The sequence below is a fragment of the Oncorhynchus keta genome, chromosome 4, assembly GCF_023373465.1.
Source record: "Oncorhynchus keta strain PuntledgeMale-10-30-2019 chromosome 4, Oket_V2, whole genome shotgun sequence".
Lineage (NCBI taxonomy): Eukaryota > Metazoa > Chordata > Actinopteri > Salmoniformes > Salmonidae > Oncorhynchus > Oncorhynchus keta.
Window position 1 is genome coordinate 2,359,090 of NC_068424.1, and position 26,635 is coordinate 2,385,724.

Genomic DNA, 26,635 nt, shown 5'->3' on the forward strand with positions numbered 1-26,635 from the left:
TGCCCCTCCCTCCCCGTACCCTGTCCCTCCCTCCCACTACCCTGTCCCTCCCTCCTCTTCCTCCCCCCTCCATGTCTTCTCTCCCTCCATCTAACCTGTCCTTCCTCTCTCTTCCCCTTCCTCACCCCTCCCTCCCTCTAACATGTACTCCCTCACTCCTCCCCTTCCACACCCCTCCCTCCCTCTAACATGTCCTTCCTCACCCCTCCCCTTCCTCACTCCTCCCTCCCTCTAACATGTGCCTCCTCACTCCTCCCCTTCCTCACCCCTCCCTCCCTCTAACATGTGCCTCCTCACTCCTCCCCTTCCTCACTCCTCCCTCCCTCTAACATGTACTCCCTCACTCCTCCCCTTACTCACCCCTCCCTCCCTCTAACATGTACTCTCTCACCCCTCCCCTTCCACACTCCTCCCTCCCTCTAACATGTACCTCCTCACTCCTCCCCTTCCACACCCCTCCCTCCCTCTAACATGCACTCCCTCACTCCTCCCCTTCCTCACCCCTCCCTCCCTCTAACATGTACTCCCTCACTCCTCCCCTTCCTCACCCCTCCCTCCCTCTAACATGTACTCCCTCACTCCTCCCCTTCCTCACCCCTCCCTCCCTCTAACATGTACTCCCTCACTCCTCCCCTCCCTCAATCCTCCCCTTCCTCACTCCTCCCCTTCCTCTAACATGTACTCCCTCACTCCTCCCCTTCGTCACCCCTCCCTCCCTCTAACATGTACTCCCTCACTCCTCCCCTTCCTCACCCCTCCCTCCCTCTAACATGTACTCCCTCACTCCTCCCCTCCCTCACTCCTCCCCTTCCTCACTCCTCCCTCCCTCTAACATGTACTCCCTCACTCCTCCCCTTCCTCACCCCTCCCTCCCTCTAACATGTACTCCCTCACTCCTCCCCTTCCTCACCCCTCCCTCCCTCTAACATGTACTCCCTCACTCCTCCCCTTCCTCACCCCTCCCTCCCTCTAACATGTACTCCCTCACTCCTCCCCTTCCTCACCCCTCCCTCCCTCTAACGTGTGCCTCCTCACTCCTCCCCTTCCTCACCCCTCCCTCCCTCTCACATGTACTCCCTCACTCCTCCCCTTCCTCACCCCTCCCTCCCTCTAACATGTACTCCCTCACTCCTCCCTCCCTCTAACATGTACTCCCTCACTCCTCCCCTTCCACACCCCTCCCTCCCTCTAACATGTCCTTCCTCACCCCTCCCTCCCTCTAACATGTACTCCCTCACTCCTCCCCTTCCTCACCCCTCCCTCCCTCTAACATGTACTCCCTCACTCCTCCCCTTCCTCACCCCTGCCTCCCTCTAACATGTACTCCCTCACTCTTCCCCTTCCTCACCCCTCCCTCCCTCTAACATGTACTCCCTCACTCCTCCCCTCCCTCACTCCTCCCCTTCCTCACTCCTCCCTCCCTCTAACATCTACTCCCTCACTCCTCCCCTTCCTCACCCCTCCCTCCCTCTAACATGTACTCCCTCACTCCTCCCCCTCCTCACCCATCCCTCCCTCTAACATGTCCTTCCTCACCCCTCCCTCCCTCTAACATGTACTCCCTCACTCCTCCCCTTCCTCATCCCTCCCTCCCTCTAACATGTCCTTCCTCACCCCTCCCTCCCTCTAACATGTACTCCCTCACTCCTCCCCTTCCTCCCCCCTGCCCTCCCTCTAACATGTACTCCCTCACTCCTCCCCTTCCTCACCCCTCCCTCCCTCTAACATGTACTCCCTCACTCCTCCCGTTCCTCACCCCTCCCCTTTCTCACTCCTCCCTCCCTCTAACATGTACTCCCTCACTCCTCCCCTTCCACCCCCCGCCCTCCCTCTAACATGTACCTCCTCACTCCTCCCCTTCCTCACCCCTCCAACATGTACTCCCTCACTCCTCCCCATCCTCACCCCTCCCTCCCTCTAACATGTACCTCCTCACTCCTCCCCTTCCTCACCCCTCCCTCCCTCTAACATGTACTCTCTCACCCCTCCCCTTCCACACTCCTCCCTCCCTCTAACATGTACCTCCTCACTCCTCCCCTTCCACACCCCTCCCTCCCTCTAACATGCACTCCCTCACTCCTCCCCTTCCTCACCCCTCCCTCCCTCTAACATGTACTCCCTCACTCCTCCCCTTCCTCACCCCTCCCTCCCTCTAACATGTACTCCCTCACTCCTCCCCTTCCTCACCCCTCCCTCCCTCTAAAATGTACTCCCTCACTCCTCCCCTCCCTCACTCCTCCCCTTCCTCACTCCTCCCCTTCCTCTAACATGTACTCCCTCACTCCTCCCCTTCATCACCCCTCCCTCCCTCTAACATGTACTCCCTCACTCCTCCCCTTCCTCACCCCTCCCTCCCTCTAACATGTACTCCCTCACTCCTCCCCTCCCTCACTCCTCCCCTTCCTCACTCCTCCCTCCCTCTAACATGTACCTCCTCACTCCTCCCCTTCCACACCCCTCCCTCCCTCTAACATGCACTCCCTCACTCCTCCCCTTCCTCACCCCTCCCTCCCTCTAACATGTACTCCCTCACTCCTCCCCTTCCTCACCCCTCCCTCCCTCTAACATGTACTCCCTCACTCCTCCCCTTCCTCACCCCTCCCTCCCTCTAAAATGTACTCCCCTCACTCCTCCCCTCCCTCCATGTACTCCCTCCCCTTCCTCACTCCTCCCCTTCCTCTAACATGTACTCCTCACTCCTCCCCTTCATCACCCCTCCCTCCCTCTAACATGTACTCCCTCACTCCTCCCTTCCTCACCCCTCCCTCCCTCTAACATGTACTCCCTCCTCCCTCCCCCTCCCTCCTCCTCCCTTCCTCCTCCTCCCCTCCCTCTAACATGTACTCCCTCACTCCTCCACCCCTCCACCCCTCCTCCCTTCCTCTAACATGTACTCCCTCACTCCTCCCCTTCCTCACCCCTCCCTCCCTCTAACATGTACTCCCTCCTCCTCCCCTCCCTCCCTCCCCTTCCTCCTCCTCCCTCCCTCTAACATGTACCTCCTCACTCCTCCCCTTCCTCACCCCTCCCTCCCTCTAACATGTACCTCCTCACTCCTCCCCTTACTCACCCCTCCCTCCCTCTAACATGTACCTCCTCACTCCTCCCCTTCAACACTCCTCCCTCCATCTAACATGTACTCCCTCACTCCTCCCCTTTCTCACCCCTCCCTCCCTCTAACATGTACTCCCTCACTCCTCCCCTCCCTCACTCCTCCCCTTCCACACCCCTCCCTCCCTCTAACATGTACCTCCTCACCCCTCCCTCCCTCTAACATGTACTCCCTCACTCCTCCCCTTCCTTACACCTCCCTCTAACATGTCCTTCCTCACCCCTCCCTCCCTCTAACATGTACTCCTCACCCCTCCCCTTCCTCACCCCTCCCCTTCCTCACCCCTCCCTCCCTCTAACATGTACTCCCTCACTCCTCCCCTTCCTCACTTCTCCCTCCCTCTAACATGCACTCCCTCACTCCTCAACCCCCCTCCCTCTACCATGTACTCCCTCACTCCTCCCCTTCCTCACCCCTCCCTCCCTCTAACATGTACTCCCTCACTCCTCCCCTTCCTCACCCCTCCCTCCCCCTAACATGTACTCCCTCACTCCTCCCCTTCCTCACTCCTCCCTCCCTCTAACATGTACTCCCTCACTCCTCCCCTCCCTCACTCCTCCCCTTCATCACTCCTCCCTCCCTCTAACATATACCTACTCACTCCTCCCCTTCCTCACCCCTCCCTCCCTCTAACATGTACCTCCTCACTCCTCCCCTTCCTCAAACATATACTCCCTCACTCCTCCCTCCCTCACTCCTCCCCTTCCTCACCCCTCCCTCCCTCTAACATGTACTCCCTCACTCCTCCCCTTCCTCACCCCTCCCTCCCTCTAACATGTACTCCCTCACTCATCCCCTCCCTCACTCCTCCCCTTCCTCACTCCTCCCTCCCTCTAACATATACCTCCTCACTCCTCCCCTTCCTCACCCCTCCCTCCCTCTAACATGTACCTCCTCACTCCTCCCCTTCCTCACCCCTCCCTCCCTCTAACATGTACTCCCTCACTCCTCCCCTTCCTCACCCCTCCCTCCCTCTAACATGTACCTCCTCACTCCTCCCCTTCCTCACCCATCCCTCCCTCTAACATGTACTCCCTCACCCCTCCCCTTCCTCACCCCTCCCTCCCTCTAACATGTACCTCCTCACCCCTCCCCTTCCTCACTCCTCCCCTTCCTCACCCCTCCCCTTCCTCACCCCTCCATAAATAATCCAGTATTATTTATCGACATGTGGTTGTCATTGTTTGGTTTCCTGAACACCTAATCATCCTGTCAGATAGTGTTCTGGTGAGACATGTTAACCACTATGTTCTGGTGAGACATGTCAACCACTATGTACTGGTGAGACATGTCAACCACTATGTTCTGGTGAGACATGTCAACCACTATGTTCTGGTGAGACATGTCAACCACTATGTTCTGGTGAGACATGTCAACCACTATGTTCTGGTGAGACATGTCAACCACTATGTTCTGGTGAGACATGTTATGGTGAGACATGTTCTGGTGAGACATGTCAACCACTATGTACTGGTGAGACATGTTCTGGTGAGACATGTTCTGGTGAGACATGTTAACCACTATGTTCTGGTGAGACATGTCAACCACTATGTTCTGGTGAGACATGTTCTGGTGAGACATGTCAACCACTATGTTCTGCTCATGTCCCACTTCCTCATGTCCCACTCCATGTCAACCACCTGGTCTAACATGTCAACCACTATGTTCTCCATGTCCCCTTCTGATGAGACATGTCAACCACTATGTTCTGCTGAGACATGTCAACCACTATGTTCTGGTGAGACATGTCAACCACTATGTTCTGGTGAGACATGTCAACCACTATGTTCTGGTGAGACATGTCAACCACTATGTTCTGGTGAGACATGTCAACCACTATGTTCTGGTGAGACATGTCAACCACTATGTTCTGCTGAGACATGTCAACCACTATGTTCTGGTGAGACATGTCAACCACTATGTTCTGGTGAGACATGTCAACCACTATGTTCTGGTGAGACATGTTCTGGTGAGACATGTTCTGGTCAACCACTATGTTCTGGTGAGACATGTCAACCACTATGTTCTGGTGAGACATGTTCTGGTGAGACATGTTCTGGTGAGACATGTCAACCACTATGTTCTCATGTCCCACTATCCATGTCACCCTATGTTCTCCATGTCAACCACTATGTTCCCTGTCAACCACTATGTTCTGGTGAGACATGTCAACCACTATGTTCTTCATGTCACCACTATGTTCTGCTGAGACATGTCAACCACTTCCTCACATGTCAACCACTATGTTCTGGTGAACATAACCACTAGTTTGGTTTCAACCACATGTTCTGGTGAGACATGTCATTGTTTGGTTGTCAACCACTATGTACTGGTGAGACATGTCAACCACTATGTTCTGGTGAGACATGTCAACCACTATGTACTGGTGAGACATGTCAACCACTATGTTCTGGTGAGACATGTCAACCACTATGTTCTGGTGAGACATGTCAACCACTATGTGGGTACCATTTACGGTATCATCTTTATTATTGTATATGAAGCTTAGAAAACAATCTATTTATGAAACTCTGTCCACTTTGGAAGGCTAATTTTGACTTTCTCTGTCCGCTACAGGGAATGTTCATGTACATTACGAACCGCCATGAGTTTGGAAGGCTAATATCCACAGCCAGCTTTAACACGTCACACTATAACAGTGATCTGTGGCAGATATTTGAGAATCCAGTGGTAAGTCCTCATATCCTCCCTCCCTGCTTTTGTTTGATTTGTGTATCTGTACGTTTTGAGATATGGTAACCGTGAGATACGATTACCCTTTTGTCTTTTTTCATTTGTCGTGATGAAAAAATATGACGTACTGTAAATATGCAGTGAACTCTGGCTTCGCTAAAAAGGATCTGTGATTTACTGACTGAGAGTTCTGGGTTGTGTCTGGTGAGAGGGGAGTGTCTGGTGAGAGGGGAGTGTCTGGTGAGAGGGGAGTGTCTGGTGAGAGGGGAGTGTCTGGTGAGAGGGGAGTGTCTGGTGAGAGGGGAGTGTCTGGTGAGAGGGGAGTGTCTGGTGAGAGGGGAGTGTCCGAGGATAAGCCGTGGTATGGAGGTCAGTGAGCTCTCTCTCTCTCTCTCTCTCTCTGTCTCTCTGTCTCTGTCTCTGTCTCTCTCTCTCTCTCAGGACTGGAAGGAGAAATACATCCACCCCAACTACACACGCATCTTCACAGAGAACTACCTAGAAGAGGTGTGTATATCTTAAGTTTCAGAGATACAGTCATGTGAAAAGTAAGTGTCTCTCGCCGTGGATCCCAGAGTGAGGTCCTCAGTGACTCATTACCTGTCTCTAGTGACTCGGTGCCTGTCTCTAGTGACTCTGTGCCTGTCTCTAGTGACTCGGTGCCTGTCTCTAGTGACTCGGTGCCTGTCTCTAGTGACTCAGTGCCTGTCTCTAGTGACTCGGTGCCCTGTCTCTAGTGAATCGGTGCCTGTCTCTAGTGACTCGGTGCCTGTCTCTAGTGACTCTGTGCCTGTCTCTAGTGACTCGGTGCCTGTCTCTAGTGACTCGGTGCCTGTCTCTAGTGACTCGGTGCCTGTCTCTAGTGACTCGGTGCCTGTCTCTAGTGACTCGGTGCCCGTCTCTAGTGACTCGGTGCCTGTCTCTAGTGACTCGGTGCCTGTCTCTAGTGACTCGGTGCCTGTCTCTAGTGACTCGGTGCCTGTCTCTAGTGACTCGGTGCCTGTCTCTAGCCTATCTCTGTGTGTCTCCTGATGTCTCATCTCTCTGTTTCTCCTATAACTCTTTAGCTCTAACTGTCTGTGTCGGTCTCCTCTAGCCATGTCCAGATGTGTTCTGGTTCCCGGTCTTCACGGAGCGGGCCTGTGATGAGCTGGTGGAGGAGATGGAACACTACGGGTCCTGGTCTGGAGGCAGCCATGAGGTCAGAGGTCAAACGTAGCACATAGTACATACTGTAAAGTGATTAATAAAATAGTACATACTGTAAAGTTATGTGGTGGTGAACATATAGGCCTTCAGTGGTGAACCGATAGACCCTTCAGTGGTGAACCTATAGACCCTTCAGTGGTGAACCTATAGACCCTTCAGTGGTGAACCTATAGACCCTTCAGTGGTGAACCTATAGACCTTCAGTGGTGAACCTATAGACCCTTCAGTGGTGAACCTATAGGCCCTTCAGTGGTGAACCTATAGACCCTTCAGTGGTGAACCTATAGACCCTTCAGTGGTGAACCTATAGACCTTCAGTGGTGAACCTATAGACCCTTCAGTGGTGAACCTATAGACCCTTCAGTGGTGAACCTATAGACCCTTCAGTGGTGAACCTATAGACTTCAGTGGTGAACCTATAGACCCTTCAGTGGTGAACCTATAGGTCTTCAGTGGTGAACCTATAGGTCTTCAGTGGTGAACCTATAGAGTGGTGAACCTTAGGTCTTCAGTGGTGAACCTATAGACCCTTCAGTGGTGAACCTATAGACCCTTCAGTGGTGAACCTATAGACCTTCAGTGGTGAACCTATAGGTCTTCAGTGGTGAACCTATAGGTCTTCAGTGGTGAACCTATAGGCCTTCAGTGGTGAACCTATAGGTCTTCAGTGGTGAACCTATAGACCTTCAGTGGTGAACAGTGGTGAACCTATAGGCCTTCAGTGGTGAACCTATAGACCCTTCAGTGGTGAACCTATAGGCCTTCAGTGGTGAACCTATAGACCTTCAGTGGTGAACCTATAGACCTTCAGTGGTGAACCTATAGACCTTCAGTGGTGAACCTATAGACCTTCAGTGGTGAACCTATAGGTCTTCAGTGGTGAACCTATAGACCTTCAGTGGTGAACCTATAGTCCTTCAGTGGTGAACCTATAGACCTTCAGTGGTGAACCTATAGGTCTTCAGTGGTGAACCTATAGACCTTCAGTGGTGAACCTATAGGTCTTCAGTGGTGAACCTATAGACCCTTCAGTGGTGAACCTATAGGTCTTCAGTGGTGAACCTATAGACCCTTCAGTGGTGAACCTATAGACCCTTCAGTGGTGAACCTATAGACCTTCAGTGGTGAACCTATAGACCCTTCAGTGGTGAACCTATAGACCCTTCAGTGGTGAACCTATAGACCCTTCAGTGGTGAACCTATAGACCTTCAGTGGTGAACCTATAGACCTTCAGTGGTGAACCTATAGGTCTTCAGTGGTGAACCTATAGACCTTCAGTGGTGAACCTATAGGTCTTCAGTGGTGAACCTATAGGTCTTCAGTGGTGAACCTATAGGTCTTCAGTGGTGAACCTATAGACCCTTCAGTGGTGAACCTATAGTCCTTCAGTGGTGAACCTATAGACCTTCAGTGGTGAACCTATAGACCCTTCAGTGGTGAACCTATAGGTCTTCAGTGGTGAACCTATAGGTCTTCAGTGGTGAACCTATAGACCCTTCAGTGGTGAACCTATAGACCTTCAGTGGTGAACCTATAGACCCTTCAGTGGTGAACCTATAGACCTTCAGTGGTGAACCTATAGACCCTTCAGTGGTGAACCTATAGACCCTTCAGTGGTGAACCTATAGACCCTTCAGTGGTGAACCTATAGACCTTCAGTGGTGAACCTATAGGTCTTCAGTGGTGAACCTATAGACCCTTCAGTGGTGAACCTATAGGTCTTCAGTGGTGAACCTATAGGCCTTCAGTGGTGAACCTATAGACCTTCAGTGGTGAACCTATAGACCCTTCAGTGGTGAACCTATAGGTCTTCAGTGGTGAACCTATAGGCCTTCAGTGGTGAACCTATAGACCTTCAGTGGTGAACCTATAGACCTTCAGTGGTGAACCTATAGGCCCTTCAGTGGTGAACCTATAGGTCTTCAGTGGTGAACCTATAGGTCTTCAGTGGTGAACCTATAGACCTTCAGTGGTGAACCTATAGGTCTTCAGTGGTGAACCTATAGGTCTTCAGTGGTGAACCTATAGGTCTTCAGTGGTGAACCTATAGGTCTTCAGTGGTGAACCTATAGGTCTTCAGTGGTGAACCTATAGACCTTCAGTGGTGAACCTATAGGACCTTCAGTGGTGAACCTATAGACCTTCAGTGGTGAACCTATAGACCTTCAGTGGTGAACCTATAGGTCTTCAGTGGTGAACCTATAGGTCTTCAGTGGTGAACCTATAGGTCTTCAGTGGTGAACCTATAGGTCTTCAGTGGTGAACCTATAGGTCTTCAGTGGTGAACCTATAGACCCTTCAGTGGTGAACCTATAGGTCTTCAGTGGTGAACCTACAGGCCTTCAGTGGTGAACCTATAGACCTTCAGTGGTGAACCTATAGACCCTTCAGTGGTGAACCTATAGGTCTTCAGTGGTGAACCTATAGGTCTTCAGTGGTGAACCTATAGGTCTTCAGTGGTGAACCTATAGACCCTTCAGTGGTGAACCTATAGACCTTCAGTGGTGAACCTATAGACCTTCAGTGGTGAACCTATAGACCCTTCAGTGGTGAACCTATAGACCCTTCAGTGGTGAACCTATAGGCCCTTCAGTGGTGAACCTATTGACCTTCAGTGGTGAACCTATAGACCTTCAGTGGTGAACCTATAGACCCTTCAGTGGTGAACCTATAGACCCTTCAGTGGTGAACCTATTGACCTTCAGTGGTGAACCTATAGGCCTTCAGTGGTGAACCTATAGACCTTCAGTGGTGAACCTATAGGTCTTCAGTGGTGAACCTATAGGTCTTCAGTGGTGAACCTATAGGCCCTTCAGTGGTGAACCTATAGACCTTCAGTGGTGAACCTATAGACCTTCAGTGGTGAACCTATAGACCTTCAGTGGTGAACCTATAGGCCCTTCAGTGGTGAACCTATAGGCCCTTCAGTGGTGAACCTATAGGCCCTTCAGTGGTGAACCTATAGGCCCTTCAGTGGTGAACCTATAGGCCCTTCAGTGGTGAACCTATAGGCCCTTCAGTGGTGAACCTATAGGCCCTTCAGTGGTGAACCTATAGGCCCTTCAGTGGTGAACCTATAGGCCCTTCAGTGGTGAACCTATAGGCCCTTCAGTGGTGAACCTATAGGCCCTTCAGTGGTGAACCTATAGGCCCTTCAGTGGTGAACCTATAGGCCCTTCAGTGGTGAACCTATAGACCCTTCAGTGGTGAACCTATAGGCCCTTCAGTGGTGAACCTATAGGCCTTCAGTGGTGAACCTATAGACCTTCAGTGGTGAACCTATAGACCCTTCAGTGGTGAACCTATAGGTCTTCAGTGGTGAACCTATAGGTCTTCAGTGGTGAACCTATAGGTCTTCAGTGGTGAACCTATAGACCTTCAGTGGTGAACCTATAGGTCTTCAGTGGTGAACCTATAGGTCTTCAGTTGTGAACCTATAGGGTTTTCAGTGGTAAACCAAAGACCTTCAGTGGTGAACCTATAGGTCCTTCAGTGGTGAACCTATAGACCTTTCAGTGGTGAACCTTCCTTCAGTGGTGAACCTATAGACCTTCAGTGGTGAACCTATAGGTCTTCAGTGGTGAACCTATAGGTCTTCAGTGGTGAACCTATAGGTCTTCAGTGGTGAACCTATAGGTCTTCAGTGGTGAACCTATAGGTCTTCAGTGGTGAACCTATAGACCCTTCAGTGGTGAACCTATAGACCTTCAGTGGTGAACCTATAGGCCTTCAGTGGTGAACCTATAGACCTTCAGTGGTGAACCTATAGACCCTTCAGTGGTGAACCTATAGGTCTTCAGTGGTGAACCTATAGGTCTTCAGTGGTGAACCTATAGGTCTTCAGTGGTGAACCTATAGACCCTTCAGTGGTGAACCTATAGGTCTTCAGTGGTGAACCTATAGACCTTCAGTGGTGAACCTATAGACCCTTCAGTGGTGAACCTATAGACCCTTCAGTGGTGAACCTATAGGCCCTTCAGTGGTGAACCTATAGACCCTTCAGTGGTGAACCTATAGACCTTCAGTGGTGAACCTATAGACCCTTCAGTGGTGAACCTATAGACCCTTCAGTGGTGAACCTATTGACCTTCAGTGGTGAACCTATAGGCCTTCAGTGGTGAACCTATAGACCTTCAGTGGTGAACCTATAGGTCTTCAGTGGTGAACCTATAGACCCTTCAGTGGTGAACCTATAGGCCCTTCAGTGGTGAACCTATAGACCCTTCAGTGGTGAACCTATAGGCCCTTCAGTGGTGAACCTATAGACCCTTCAGTGGTGAACCTATAGGCCCTTCAGTGGTGAACCTATAGGCCTTCAGTGGTGAACCTATAGACCCTTCAGTGGTGAACCTATAGGCCCTTCAGTGGTGAACCTATAGGCCCTTCAGTGGTGAACCTATAGGCCCTTCAGTGGTGAACCTATAGGCCCTTCAGTGGTGAACCTATAGGCCCCTTCAGTGGTGAACCTATAGGCCCTTCAGTGGTGAACCTATAGAACTTCAGTGGTGAACCTTCAGTAGACCCTTCAGTGGTGAACCTATAGACCTTCAGTGGTGAACCTATAGACCTTCAGTGGTGAACCTATAGGCCCTTCAGTGGTGAACCTATAGACCCTTCAGTGGTGAACCTATAGACCTTCAGTGGTGAACCTATAGACCTTCAGTGGTGAACCTATAGACCTTCAGTGGTGAACCTATAGGCCCTTCAGTGGTGAACCTATAGGCCTTCAGTGGTGAACCTATAGACCTTCAGTGGTGAACCTATAGGCCCTTCAGTGGTGAACCTATTGACCTTCAGTGGTGAACCTATAGGCCTTCAGTGGTGAACCTATAGACCTTCAGTGGTGAACCTATAGGTCTTCAGTGGTGAACCTATAGACCATTCAGTGGTGAACCTATAGACCCTTCAGTGGTGAACCTATAGACCCTTCAGTGGTGAACCTATAGGTCTTCAGTGGTGAACCTATAGACCCTTCAGTGGTGAACCTATAGGCCTTCAGTGGTGAACCTATAGACCTTCAGTGGTGAACCTATAGACCCTTCAGTGGTGAACCTATAGACCTTCAGTGGTGAACCTATAGACCCTTCAGTGGTGGTGAACCTATAGACCCTTCAGTGGTGAACCTATAGGTCTTCAGTGGTGAACCTATAGACCCTTCAGTGGTGAAGGGTCTTAATCCCTACTGGTGCTATCAAAGTAGTGCAGCGAAGGTTTACAATGTATCAGTCATGTAGTACAATCGAGAAATCATGGGCAAAGTAGCCTACACTTTCGCCAAGACAGTGAAATATATTCACATGCGTGCAGCACACACAGCCTAGTTTCATCTGCAGGCAGTAAGAGTGTTCAGTCTCTCAGCTGGTTCTGGCATAGAGCAGCTCACACACACAGCCTAGTTTCAGCTGAACAGGCAGTAAGAGTGTTCAGTCTCTCAGCTGGTTCTGGCATAGAGCAGCTCACACACACAGCCTAGTTTCAGCTGAACAGGCAGTAAGAGTGTTCAGTCTCTCAGCTGGTTCTGGCATAGAGCAGCTCACACACACAGCCTCGGTTCAGCTGAACAGGCAGTAAGTCTGTACAGCTCTCAGCTGTTTCTGGAGCAGCTCACATAAGAATGACATCGGTAGCCGGAAAGACTTTTCAACTTATATCTACCAGTAAATGCTAACTAAGGCAGCAATGGGTATGGAAACCATATCTACCAGTAAATGCTAAGTAAGGCAGCAATGGGTATGGAAACCATATATACCAGTAAATGCTAACTAAGGCAGCAATGGGTATGGAAACCATATCTACCAGTAAATGCTAAGTAAGACAGCAATGGGTATGGAAACCATATATACCAGTAAATGCTAACTAAGGCAGCAATGGGTATGGAAACCATATCTACCAGTAAATGCTAAGTAAGGCAGCAATGGGTATGGAAACCATATCTACCAGTAAATGCTAAGTAAGACAGCAATGCCTATGGAAACCATATCTACCAGTAAATGCTAAGTAAGGCAGCAATGGGTATGGAAACCATATCTACCAGTAAATGCTAAGTAAGACAGCAATGCCTATGGAAACCATATCTACCAGTAAATGCTAAGTAAGACAGCAATGGGTATGGAAACCATATCTACCAGTAAATGCTAACTAAGGCAGCAATGCCTATGGAAACCATATCTACCAGTAAATGCTAAGTAAGACAGCAATGGGTATGGAAAACCATATATACCAGTAAATGCTAACTAAGGCAGCAATGCCTATGGAAACCATATCTACCAGTAAATGCTAAGTAAGGCAGCAATGCCTATGGAAACCATATCTACCAGTAAATGCTAAGTAAGGCAGCAATGGGTATGGAAACCATATCTACCAGTAAATGCTAAGTAAGACAGCAATGGGTATGGAAACCATATCTACCAGTAAATGCTAAGTAAGGCAGCAATGGGTATGGAAACCATATCTACCAGTAAATGCTAAGTAAGACAGCAATGGGTATGGAAACCATATCTACCAGTAAATGCTAAGTAAGGCAGCAATGCCTATGGAAACCATATCTACCAGTAAATGCTAAGTAAGGCAGCAATGCCTATGGAAACCATATCTACCAGTAAATGCTAAGTAAGGCAGCAATGGGTATGGAAACCATATCTACCAGTAAATGCTAAGTAAGACAGCAATGGGTATGGAAACCATATCTACCAGTAAATGCTAACTAAGGCAGCAATGCCTATGGAAACCATATATACCAGTAAATGCTAAGTAAGACAGCAATGGGTATGGAAACCATATCTACCAGTAAATGCTAAGTAAGACAGCAATGGGTATGGAAACCATATCTACCAGTAAATGCTAAGTAAGGCAGCAATGGGTATGGAAACCATATCTACCAGTAAATGCTAAGTAAGACAGCAATGGGTATGGAAACCATATATACCAGTAAATGCTAAGTAAGGCAGCAATGGGTATGGAAACCATATCTACCAGTAAATGCTAAGTAAGGCAGCAATGGGTATGGAAACCATATCTACCAGTAAATGCTAAGTAAGACAGCAATGGGTATGGAAACCATATCTACCAGTAAATGCTAACTAAGGCAGCAATGCCTATGGAAACCATATATACCAGTAAATGCTAAGTAAGACAGCAATGGGTATGGAAACCATATCTACCAGTAAATGCTAAGTAAGACAGCAATGGGTATGGAAACCATATCTACCAGTAAATGCTAAGTAAGACAGCAATGGGTATGGAAACCATATCTACCAGTAAATGCTAAGTAAGGCAGCAATGCCTATGGAAACCATATCTACCAGTAAATGCTAAGTAAGGCAGCAATGGGTATGGAAACCATATCTACCAGTAAATGCTAAGTAAGACAGCAATGGGTATGGAAACCATATCTACCAGTAAATGCTAAGTAAGGCAGCAATGGGTATGGAAACCATATCTACCAGTAAATGCTAAGTAAGACAGCAATGGGTATGGAAACCATATATACCAGTAAATGCTAAGTAAGGCAGCAATGGGTATGGAAACCATATCTACCAGTAAATGCTAAGTAAGGCAGCAATGGGTATGGAAACCATATATACCAGTAAATGCTAAGTAAGACAGCAATGGGTATGGAAACCATATCTACCAGTAAATGCTAACTAAGGCAGCAATGCCTATGGAAACCATATCTACCAGTAAATGCTAACTAAGGCAGCAATGCCTATGGAAACCATATATACCAGTAAATGCTAAGTAAGACAGCAATGGGTATGGAAACCATATCTACCAGTAAATGCTAAGTAAGACAGCAATGGGTATGGAAACCATATCTACCAGTAAATGCTAAGTAAGGCAGCAATGGGTATGGAAACCATATCTACCAGTAAATGCTAAGTAAGGCAGCAATGGGTATGGAAACCATATCTACCAGTAAATGCTAAGTAAGACAGCAATGGGTATGGAAACCATATCTACCAGTAAATGCTAAGTAAGGCAGCAATGCCTATGGAAACCATATCTACCAGTAAATGCTAAGTAAGGCAGCAATGCCTATGGAAACCATATCTACCAGTAAATGCTAAGTAAGACAGCAATGGGTATGGAAACCATATCTACCAGTAAATGCTAACTAAGGCAGCAATGCCTATGGAAACCATATATACCAGTAAATGCTAAGTAAGACAGCAATGGGTATGGAAACCATATCTACCAGTAAATGCTAAGTAAGACAGCAATGGGTATGGTAACCATATCTACCAGTAAATGCTAAGTAAGGCAGCAATGGGTATGGAAACCATATCTACCAGTAAATGCTAAGTAAGACAGCAATGGGTATGGAAACCATATATACCAGTAAATGCTAAGTAAGGCAGCAATGGGTATGGAAACCATATCTACCAGTAAATGCTAAGTAAGACAGCAATGGGTATGGAAACCATATCTACCAGTAAATGCTAAGTAAGGCAGCAATGGGTATGGAAACCATATCTACCAGTAAATGCTAAGTAAGGCAGCAATGGGTATGGAAACCATATCTACCAGTAAATGCTAAGTAAGACAGCAATGGGTATGGAAACCATATCTACCAGTAAATGCTAAGTAAGGCAGCAATGCCTATGGAAACCATATCTACCAGTAAATGCTAAGTAAGGCAGCAATGCCTATGGAAACCATATCTACCAGTAAATGCTAAGTAAGACAGCAATGGGTATGGAAACCATATCTACCAGTACATGCTAACTAAGGCAGCAATGCCTATGGAAACCATATATACCAGTAAATGCTAAGTAAGACAGCAATGGGTATGGAAACCATATCTACCAGTAAATGCTAACTAAGGCAGCAATGCCTATGGAAACCATATATACCAGTAAATGCTAAGTAAGGCAGCAATGGGTATGGAAACCATATCTACCAGTAAATGCTAAGTAAGACAGCAATGGCTATGGAAACCATATCTACCAGTAAATGCTAACTAAGGCAGCAATGCCTATGGAAACCATATATACCAGTAAATGCTAAGTAAGACGGCAATGGGTATGGAAACCATATCTACCAGTAAATGCTAAGTAAGACAGCAATGGGTATGGAAACCATATCTACCAGTAAATGCTAAGTAAGGCAGCAATGCCTATGGAAACCATATCTACCAGTAAATGCTAAGTAAGACAGCAATGGGTATGGAAACCATATCTACCAGTAAATGCTAAGTAAGACAGCAATGGGTATGGAAACCATATCTACCAGTAAATGCTAAGTAAGGCAGCAATGCCTATGGAAACCATATCTACCAGTAAATGCTAAGTAAGACAGCAATGCCTATGGAAACCATATATACCAGTAAATGCTAAGTAAGACAGCAATGGGTATGGAAACCATATCTACCAGTAAATGCTAAGTAAGACAGCAATGGGTATGGAAACCATATCTACCAGTAAATGCTAAGTAAGACAGCAATGCCTATGGAAACCATATCTACCAGTAAATGCTAACTAAGGCAGCAATGCCTATGGAAACCATATCTACCAGTAAATGCTAAGTAAGGCAGCAATGGGTATGGAAACCATATCTACCAGTAAATGCTAAGTAAGGCAGCAATGCCTATGGAAACCATATCTACCAGTAAATGCTAACTAAGGCAACAATGCCTATGGAAACCATATCTACCAGTAAATGCTAAGCTAAATGCCTATGGAAACCAGTTATTGATAAAGTTTAGTCCGAAGTGTTGGTTAGTAGGCTATTTGTGATGAGCGATTGTCATCATGCGCTGTTTTCATCAGGGGCGAAGACTGTACATGGATGGGTCTGGGTGGACACAGGCCCACCCAATTGGGAGCCAGGCCCTGACAGGCCCACCCAATCAGATTTATGTTTGTTGTGAATTTAGACCATAATTTCTATTAAAAATAGTGTGATTTTGAGTGTGGAAATCTGAAAGGAAAACAGGATTTTCACACAGGGTGCCTTTACTTCGCTGGGATGGCTGTTTGGGAACTTTTTTTTGCTAAATTAGAGTTTATTCCCACTTCTCCAGGCTCCACTACACCACTGCATAGGGCTGATGGAAAGACAGCAGTCACACACAGCATAATGTTAAAGGATAACCAGTCCATAATCTCGGCCATAATGAGCCTATACTCACGTCTTAATCCCTACTGGTGCATATCGAAGTAGTGTAATGGAAGTATTCACACAGCGCGCAGCACACAACACAATAACACAACCATTAAGCATTGAGATCTCTGGTGAATTCTTAGCCTGTGGGTCATCAGGTTGGTGTCTGCTGAGTCAAATCATTCATCTTCAAAGGGACCGGTTTAAACCCACCCACCACTCATCCCTCATCATCCCTCATCATCCCTAACCATCACCCTGGAGATAGCAGTCACACAATCACACAGAAACAGAGGAGGACGAGGTTCTGGCTAATATGTTCTGTCGTTGTTCTCTTGTTTCCTGGTCTCTCTTCCAATCAGGACAAGAGGATCACCGGCGGCTATGAGACCGTGCCGACTGATGACATCCACATGAAGCAGATCGGTTACGATAAGGAGTGGCTACACTTCATCAGAGAGTTCATATCCCCCGTCACTCTCAAAGTCTTCTCCGGATACTATACCAAGGTGTCTGTCTGTCTGTCTGTCTGTCTGTCTGTCTGTCTGTCTGTCTGTCTGTCTGTCTGTCTGTCTGTCTGTCTGTCTTATCCCCCGTCACTCTCAAAGTCTTCTCCGGATACTACACCAATGTATCTGCAATGATACAGCTACTGTTAGATCATCTATTATATTATATTACATCAACTATTATATGACATCTATTATATTATATTACATCATCTATTAAATTACATCATCTATTATATTACATCAACTATTATATTACATCATCTATTATATTACATCATCTATTATATTACATCATCTATTATATTACATTATCTATTATATTACATCTGTTTTATTACATCATCTATTAAATTACATAAACTATTATATTACAGATATTATATTACATCTGTTTTATTACATCATATATTATATTACATCAAGTATTATATTACATCAACTATTATATTACATTATCTATTATATTACATATATTATATTTCATCAACTATTATATTATATTACAGATATTATATTATATCAACTATTATATTACAATAATTTATTCTATTACATCATCTATTATATTACATCATCTATTATATTACATCATCTATTATATTACATCAACTATTATATTACATCATCTATTATATTACATCATCTATTATATTACATCAACTATTATAATACATCATCTATTATATTACATCATCTATTATATTACATCATCTATTATATTACATCAACTATTATATTACATCATCTATTATATTACATCATCTATTATATTACATCAACTATTATATTACATCATCTATTATATTACATCATCTATTATATTACATCATCTATTATATTACATCATCTATTATATTACATCTATTATATTACATCAACTATTATATTACATAATCTATTATATTACATCAACTATTATATTACATCATCTATTATATTACATCATCTATTATATTACATCATCTATTATATTACATTATCTATTATATTACATCTGTTTTATTACATCATCTATTAAATTACATCAACTATTATATTACAGATGTTTTATTACATCATATATTATATTACATCAAGTATTATATTACATCAACTATTATATTACATCATCTATTATATTACATATATTATATTTCATCAACTATTATATTATATTACAGATATTATATTATATCACAGATGTTTTATTACATCATATATTATATTACATCAAGTATTATATTACATCAACTATTATATTACATCATCTATTATATTACATATATTATATTTCATCAACTATTATATTATATTACAGATATTATATTATATCAACTATTATATTACAATAATTTATTATATTACATCATCTATTCTATTACATCATCTATTATATTACATCATCTATTATATTACATCAACTATTATATTACATCAACTATTATATTACATCATCTATTATATTACATCAACTATTATAATACATCATCTATTATATTACATCATCTATTATATTACATCATCTATTATATTACAACATCTATTATATTACATCATCTATTATATTACATCTATTATATTACATCAACTATTATATTACATAATCTATTATATTACATCAACTATTATATTACATCATCTATTATATTACATCTATTATATTACATTATCTATTATATTACATCTGTTTTATTACATCATCTATTAAATTACATCATTAAATTACTATTATATTACAGATATTATATTACATCTGTTTTATTACATCATATATTATATTACATCAAGTATTATATTACATCAACTATTATATTACATAATATTATATTATATACTCTATTATATTACATCATCTATTATATTACATCAACTATTATATTACATCATCTATTATATTACATTATCTATTATATTACATCAACTATTATATTACATCATCTATTATATTACATTATCTATTATATTACATCAACTATTATATTACATCATCTATTATATTACATCATCTATTCTATTACATCAACTATTATATTACATCATTTATTATATTACATTATCTATTATATTACAGATATTATATTACATCTGTTTTATTACATAATCTATTGTATTACATCATCTATTATATTACATGATCTATTATATTACATGATCTATTATATTACATCAACTATTATATTACATCATCTATTATATTACATCAACTATTATAATACATCATCTATTATATTACATCTATTATATTACATCATCTATTATATTACATCATCTATTATATTACATCATCTATTATATTACATCAACTATTATATTACATCATCTATTATATTACATCATCTATTATATTACATCATCTATTATATTACATTATCTATTATATTACATCTGTTTTATTACATCATCTATTAAATTACATCAACTATTATATTACAGATATTATATTACATCTGTTTTATTACATCATATATTATATTACATCAAGTATTATATTACATCAACTATTATATTACATCATCTATTATATTACATATATTATATTTCATCAACTATTATATTATATTACAGATATTATATTATATCAACTATTATATTACAATAATTTATTCTATTACATCAACTATTATAATACATCATCTATTATATTACATCATCTATTATATTACATCATCTATTATATTACATCATCTATTATATTACATCAACTATTATATGACATCTATTATATTATATTACATCTATTAAATTACATCAACTATTATATTACATCTATTATATTACATCATCTATTATATTACATCTATTATATTACATCATCTATTATATTACATCATCTATTATATTACATCAACTATTATATGACATCTATTATATTATATTACATCTATTAAATTACATCAACTATTATATTACATCTATTATATTACATCATCTATTATATTACATCTATTATATTACATCATCTATTATATTACATCATCTATTATATTACATCTATTATATTACATCTATTATATTACATCAACTATTATATTACATCAACTATTATATTACATCTATTATATTACATCTATTATATTACATCATCTATTATATTACATCATGTATTATATTACATTATCTATTATATTACAGATATTATATTACATCTGTTTTATTACATCATCTATTAAATTACATCAACTATTATATTACAGATATTATATTACATCATCTATTATATTACATCATCTATTATATTACATCAACTATTTTACATTACATTACATATATTATATTACATCAACTATTATATTACATATATTATATTACATCAACTATTATATTATATTATAGATATTATATTATATCAACTATTATATTACAATAATCTATTCTATTACATCAACTATTATAATAAATCATCTATTATATTACATCATCTATTATATTACATCATCTATTATATTACATCATCTATTATATTACATAATCTATTATATTACATGATCTATTATATTACATCATCTATTATATTACATCAACTATTATATTACATCATCTATTATATTACATCTATTATATTACATCAACTATTATATTACATCATCTATTATATTACATCATCTATTATATTACATCATCTATTATATTACATCATCTATTATATTACATCATCTATTATATTACATCATCTATTATATTACATCATCTATTAGATTACATCAACTATTATATTACATCAACTATTATATTACATCATCTATTCTATTACATCATCTATTATATTACATCAACTATTATATTACATAATTTATTATATTACATTATCTATTATATTACAGATATTATATTACATCTGTTTTATTACATAATCTATTATATTACATCATGTATTATATTACATTATCTATTATATTACAGATATTATATTACATCTGTTTTATTACATCTATTAAATTACATCAACTATTATATTACAGATATTATATTACATCATATATTATATTTTATCATCTATTATATTACATCAACTACTATATTACTTTGACTATTATATTACATCGTCTATTATATTACATCATCTATTCTATTACATCATCTATTATATTACATCAACTATTATATTACATCAACTATTATATTACATCATCTATTATATTATATTACATCATCTATTATATTACATCTATTATATTACATCATCTATTATATTACATCATCTATTATATTACATCAACTATTATATTACATCATCTATTATATTACATCAACTATTATATTACATCAACTATTATATTACATCATCTATTATATTATATTACATCATCTATTATATTACATCTATTATATTACATCATCTATTATATTACATCATCTATTATATTGCATCATCTATTATATTACATCATCTATTATATTACATCATCTATTAGATTACATCAACTATTATATTACATCAACTATTATATTACATCATCTATTATATTACATCATCTATTCTATTACATCATCTATTATATTACATCAACTATTATATTACATCATCTATTATAATACATCATCTATTATATTTAATATATTATATTATATTACTTCATATTCTATATTGCATCAACTATTACATTACATCATCTTATGTTACATCTATTATATTATATATATTATATTACATCACATAATAAATTACATCTATATTATATCAACTACTTAATTACATAATCTATTATATTACATAATCTATTATATTGCATAAACTATTATGTTACCTTATTATATTTCATAATTTTTTATTACATAATCTATTATAGCAGTGCATGATGATAATTGCGTATCACAAATAGCCTACTGACCAACATTTCAGACTAAACTTTTTAATCCCATCCAGATCTGTTGTACAGTGTTTAATTGATTGTAGGTTGATCAGCAGATACTGTCTAAGAGATGGGAATGACATGATGTCTTTTTGGCCTTAACTTCACATAAGGATTATCTAAGAGATGTTGAAAGATATTTCTGTAACGGTTCTCCACAGGGCTATGCGGTGATGAACTTTGTAGTGAAGTACACCCCCGGCAGACAGGCCTACCTGAGACCCCATCATGACTCCTCCACATTCACCATCAACGTTGCTCTCAACAGCAAAGGAACTGACTTCCAGGTAAGACATTGTTCTGAATGTCAAAACAGGAACTGACTCCCAGGTAAAACATTGTTCTGAATGTCAAAACAGGAACTGACTCCCAGGTAAAACATTGTTCTGAATGTCAAAACAGGAACTGACTTCTAGGTAAGACATTGTACTGAATGTCAAAACAGGAACTGACTTCTAGGTAAAACATTGTACTGGGTGTCAAAACAAAAGTAAATTTATCTCGTGTCCACAGTAGAGCACACAATGAAAATATACAGTTACACACAGATATTCACTGGGTGCTGTGTTCTCTCTCTCCCTCCCTCTCCCGTTCTCTCTCTCTCCCTCTCCCGTTCTCTCTCTCTCTCTCCCTCTCCCGTTCTCTCTCTCTCTCCCTCCCTCTCCCGTTCTCTCTCTCTCCCTCTCCCGTTCTCTCTCTCTCTCCCGTTCTCTCTCTCTCTCTCTCTCTCTCTCCCTCTTCCGTTCTTTCTCTCTCTCCCGTTCTCTCTCTCTCTCCCTCTCCCGTTCTCTCTCTCTCTCCCTCTCTCGTTCTCTCTCTCTCTCTCCCTCTCATGTTCTCTCTCTCTCTCTCCCTCTCCCGTTCTCTCTCTCTCCCTCTCCCGTTCTCTCTCTCTCCCTCTCCCGTTCTCTCTCTCTCCCTCTCCCGTTCTCTCTCTCTCTCCTCTCTCCCGTTCTCTCTCCCTCTCCCGTTCTCTCTCTCTCTCCCTTCTCTCTCCTCTCCCGTTCTCTCTCCCTCTCCCGTTCTCTCTCTCTCTCTCCCTCTCCCGTTCTCTCTCTCTCTCTCCCTCTCCCGTTCTCTCTCTCTCTCTCCCTCTCTCCCGTTCTCTCTCTCTCTCTCTCTCTCTCTCTCTCTCTCTCTCCCGTCTCTCTCTCTCCTCTCCCCGTTCTCTCTCTCCCTCCCCCGTTCTCTCTCTCCCTCTCTCTCTCTCTCTCTCTCCCTCTCCCGTTCTCTCTCTCCCTCTCTCTCCCTCTCCCGTTCTCTCTCTCTCTCTCCCTCTCCCGTTCTCTCTCTCTCTCCCTCTCCCTCTCCCGCTCCCGTTCTCTCTCTCTCTCCCTCTCTCTCTCCCTCTCCCGTTCTCTCTCCCGCTCTCTCTCTCTCTCTCTCCCTCTCCCGTTCTCTCTCTCCCTCTCCCGTTCTCTCTCTCTCTCTCCCTCCCTCTCCCGTTCTCTCTCCCTCTCTCTCTCTCCCTCTCCCGTTCTCTCTCCCTTTCCCGTTCTCTCTCTCTCTCTCCCTCTCCTGTTCGCTCTCTCTCTCCCTCTCCCGTTCTCACTCTCCCTCTCCCGTTCTCTCTCTCCCTCTCCCTCTCTCCCATTCTCTCTTTCCCTCTCTCCCGTTCTCTCTCTCTCTCCCTCTCTCTCTCCCTCTCCCGTTCTCTCTCCCTCTCCCGTTCTCTCTCTCTCTCTCTCCCTCTTCCGTTCTCTCTCTCCCTCTCACGTTCTCTCTCTCTCTCTCTCTCCCTCTCCCGTTCTCTCTCTCTCTCTCCCTCCCTCTCCCGTTCTCTCTCTCTCTCTCCCTCCCTCTCCCGTTCTCTCTCTCTCTCCCTCCCTCTCCCGTTCTCTCTCCCTCTCCCATTCTCTCTCTCCCTCTCCCGTTCTCTCTCCCTTTCCCGTTCTCTCTCTCTCTCACCCTCTCCTGTTCGCTCTCCCTCTCCCATTCTCTCTCTCCCTCTCCCGTTCTCACTCTCCCTCTCCCGTTCTCACTCTCCCTCTCCCGTTCTCACTCTCCCTCTCCCGTTCTCTCTCCCTCTTTCCCATTCTCTCTTTCCCATTCTCTCTTTCCCTCTCTCTCTCTCTCTCTCTCTCTCTCTCTCTCTCTCTCTCTCTCTCTCTCGCTCGTTCTCTCTCTCGTTCTCTCCCGTTCTCTCTCGTTCTCTCCCGTTCTCTCTCTCTCTCTCGTTCTCTCTCTCTCTCTCCCGTTCTCTCTCTCTCTCTCTCTCTCTCTCTCCCGTTCTCTCTCTCTCTCTCTCTCTCTCTCCCGTTCTCTCTCTCTCTCCCGTTCTCTCTCTCTCTCTCTCTCTCCCCCGTTCTCTCTCTCTCTCCCCCGTTCTCTCTCTCCAGGGTGGCGGCTGTCGGTTCCACAGGTATAACTGCTCCGTAGATTCCCCTAGGAAGGGCTGGAGTTTCATGCACCCAGGCCGTCTGACACACCTCCACGAAGGCCTGCCCACCACCAACGGAACACGCTACATCGCTGTCTCCTTCATCGACCCTTGAACCTTACACTCTACAATAGCATTTTATCAGGTTTAGTTTTTTTTTTTCGTTGTTGTTTTTGTTGTTAATTTGATCTGGGATTTTTTTTTGTCTTAATGATGCAGTGCCTTATTGATGTTGTCTTCATGACATTTTACGGATGCAATTTACTGTACCCCCCCCCCTTAAAAAAAACATGTTTTGTTGTTGTTGAAAAGAACAAAAGACTGCAAAGAAATTGTAGTAAAGGTCATGCCAGAGTCAGACAATCACCTTCATTTGAAACTCTATGTCAAACAGAGAACAGAGTGCCTTAACATGATGACTGTAATTCGCCATCTGCATTTCAGGTCAAATATAGTAGAGCCTTCATACTTCACATCACTCAGAGTTGAATCATTCTAATCAATTAGTCAGTTGACCCATACTCCTAACCTACCCACAATGAGTAATCCTACCCACAATCCTAATCAATTTGTTAGTAATCCCACCCATAATCCTGAACAATTAGTCAGTAATCCCACCCATAATCCTGAACAATTAGTCAGTAATCCCACCCATAATCCTGAGAATGTCAGTAATCCCACCCATAATCCTGAACAATTAGTCAGTAATCCCACCCATAATCCTGAACAATTAGTCAGTAATCCCACCCATAATCCTGAACAATTAGTCAGTAATCCCACCCATAATCCTGAACAATTAGTCAGTAATCCCACCCATAATCCTGATGAATTAGTCAGTAATCCCACCCATAATCCCGAACAATTAGTCACTAATCCCACCCATAATCCTTATGAATTAGTCAGTAATCCCACCCATAATCCTGATGAATTAGTCAGTAATCCCACTCATAATCCTGATGAATTAGTCAGTAATCCCACCCATAATCCTGATGAATTAGTCAGTAATCCCACCCATAATCTAAAGGAAATATGTGTTAATGGTTAATTCTGCCAACAGGCAGCTTGTTTTAACCATTTTAGATCGGTTACCTGTTTGTATGGTTAACCTGTACTTTAAAGTGTAGTTTTAAAACCATTGTCCATCCATGTTCTGTCCACCCATTTTCAGAACATTGGGTTGCAGTTTGTTACCTGATGTTAATACGACCGACATGCCCAAAGATATATATATATATATATATTATTATTTTTGCACACCAGATAAAAACATTAATTACAGCAGAATTTAATATGAATTCTGGTTGAATGAAGCTGGATATTGTCAAAAATGTTTTACTTGAAATGTTTTTTTGTTTTACATCGTAGGACAACATCACAGGAGATGTTTACTTCCTCTGAAAGTTGTTTGTGAATGAACTTTGAACCTCAGCCAGTTCAAGTGTGTAACTTATTGTGAAATGGATGGAACCGTAATAAAGTTGCAAAAAACAAACATGAATAGTGTTTGTTTTTTAAAATTCCAGCAGTCACGTTGTCCTTTGAGAAATGATCCCCAGTGAAAGACTCAACCGTAGAGTAGGACGAGTGAAGAAAAAAGCCTGACATTTTCCCCCTCTATTGTAAGATTAACTTCTATTATCTTGAAGCCATCCGTCAAAACCATTAAATTCTCATTTTCTCTGCATTGTTTCAATAAAACCAACTTTGCATATCACTTCTGTGGCTCAGTTGGTAGAGCATGGCGCTTGTAACGCCAGGGTAGTGGGTTCGATTCCCGGGACCACCCATACGTAGAAT

General features: G+C 42.4%; 1 protein-coding gene across 2 annotated transcripts in view; it reads left to right on the top strand.

Moving 5' to 3' along the window:
* The window catches only part of LOC118381823 (procollagen-lysine,2-oxoglutarate 5-dioxygenase 2-like), a 160,216-nt gene extending 133,856 nt beyond the window's left edge, over positions 1–26,360 (top strand). For both annotated transcript variants that reach the window (XM_052498651.1, XM_052498648.1), the window contains 6 exons: positions 5,690–5,803; positions 6,248–6,313; positions 6,903–7,007; positions 17,480–17,626; positions 22,620–22,745; positions 24,798–26,360. In XM_052498651.1, coding sequence (XP_052354611.1) covers positions 5,690–5,803; positions 6,248–6,313; positions 6,903–7,007; positions 17,480–17,626; positions 22,620–22,745; positions 24,798–24,953 — 714 coding nt within the window. In that variant the 3' untranslated portion in view covers positions 24,954–26,360. The remainder of the gene's footprint in view (positions 1–5,689; positions 5,804–6,247; positions 6,314–6,902; positions 7,008–17,479; positions 17,627–22,619; positions 22,746–24,797) is intronic.
* The last annotated feature ends 275 nt before the right edge of the window (positions 26,361–26,635 follow it).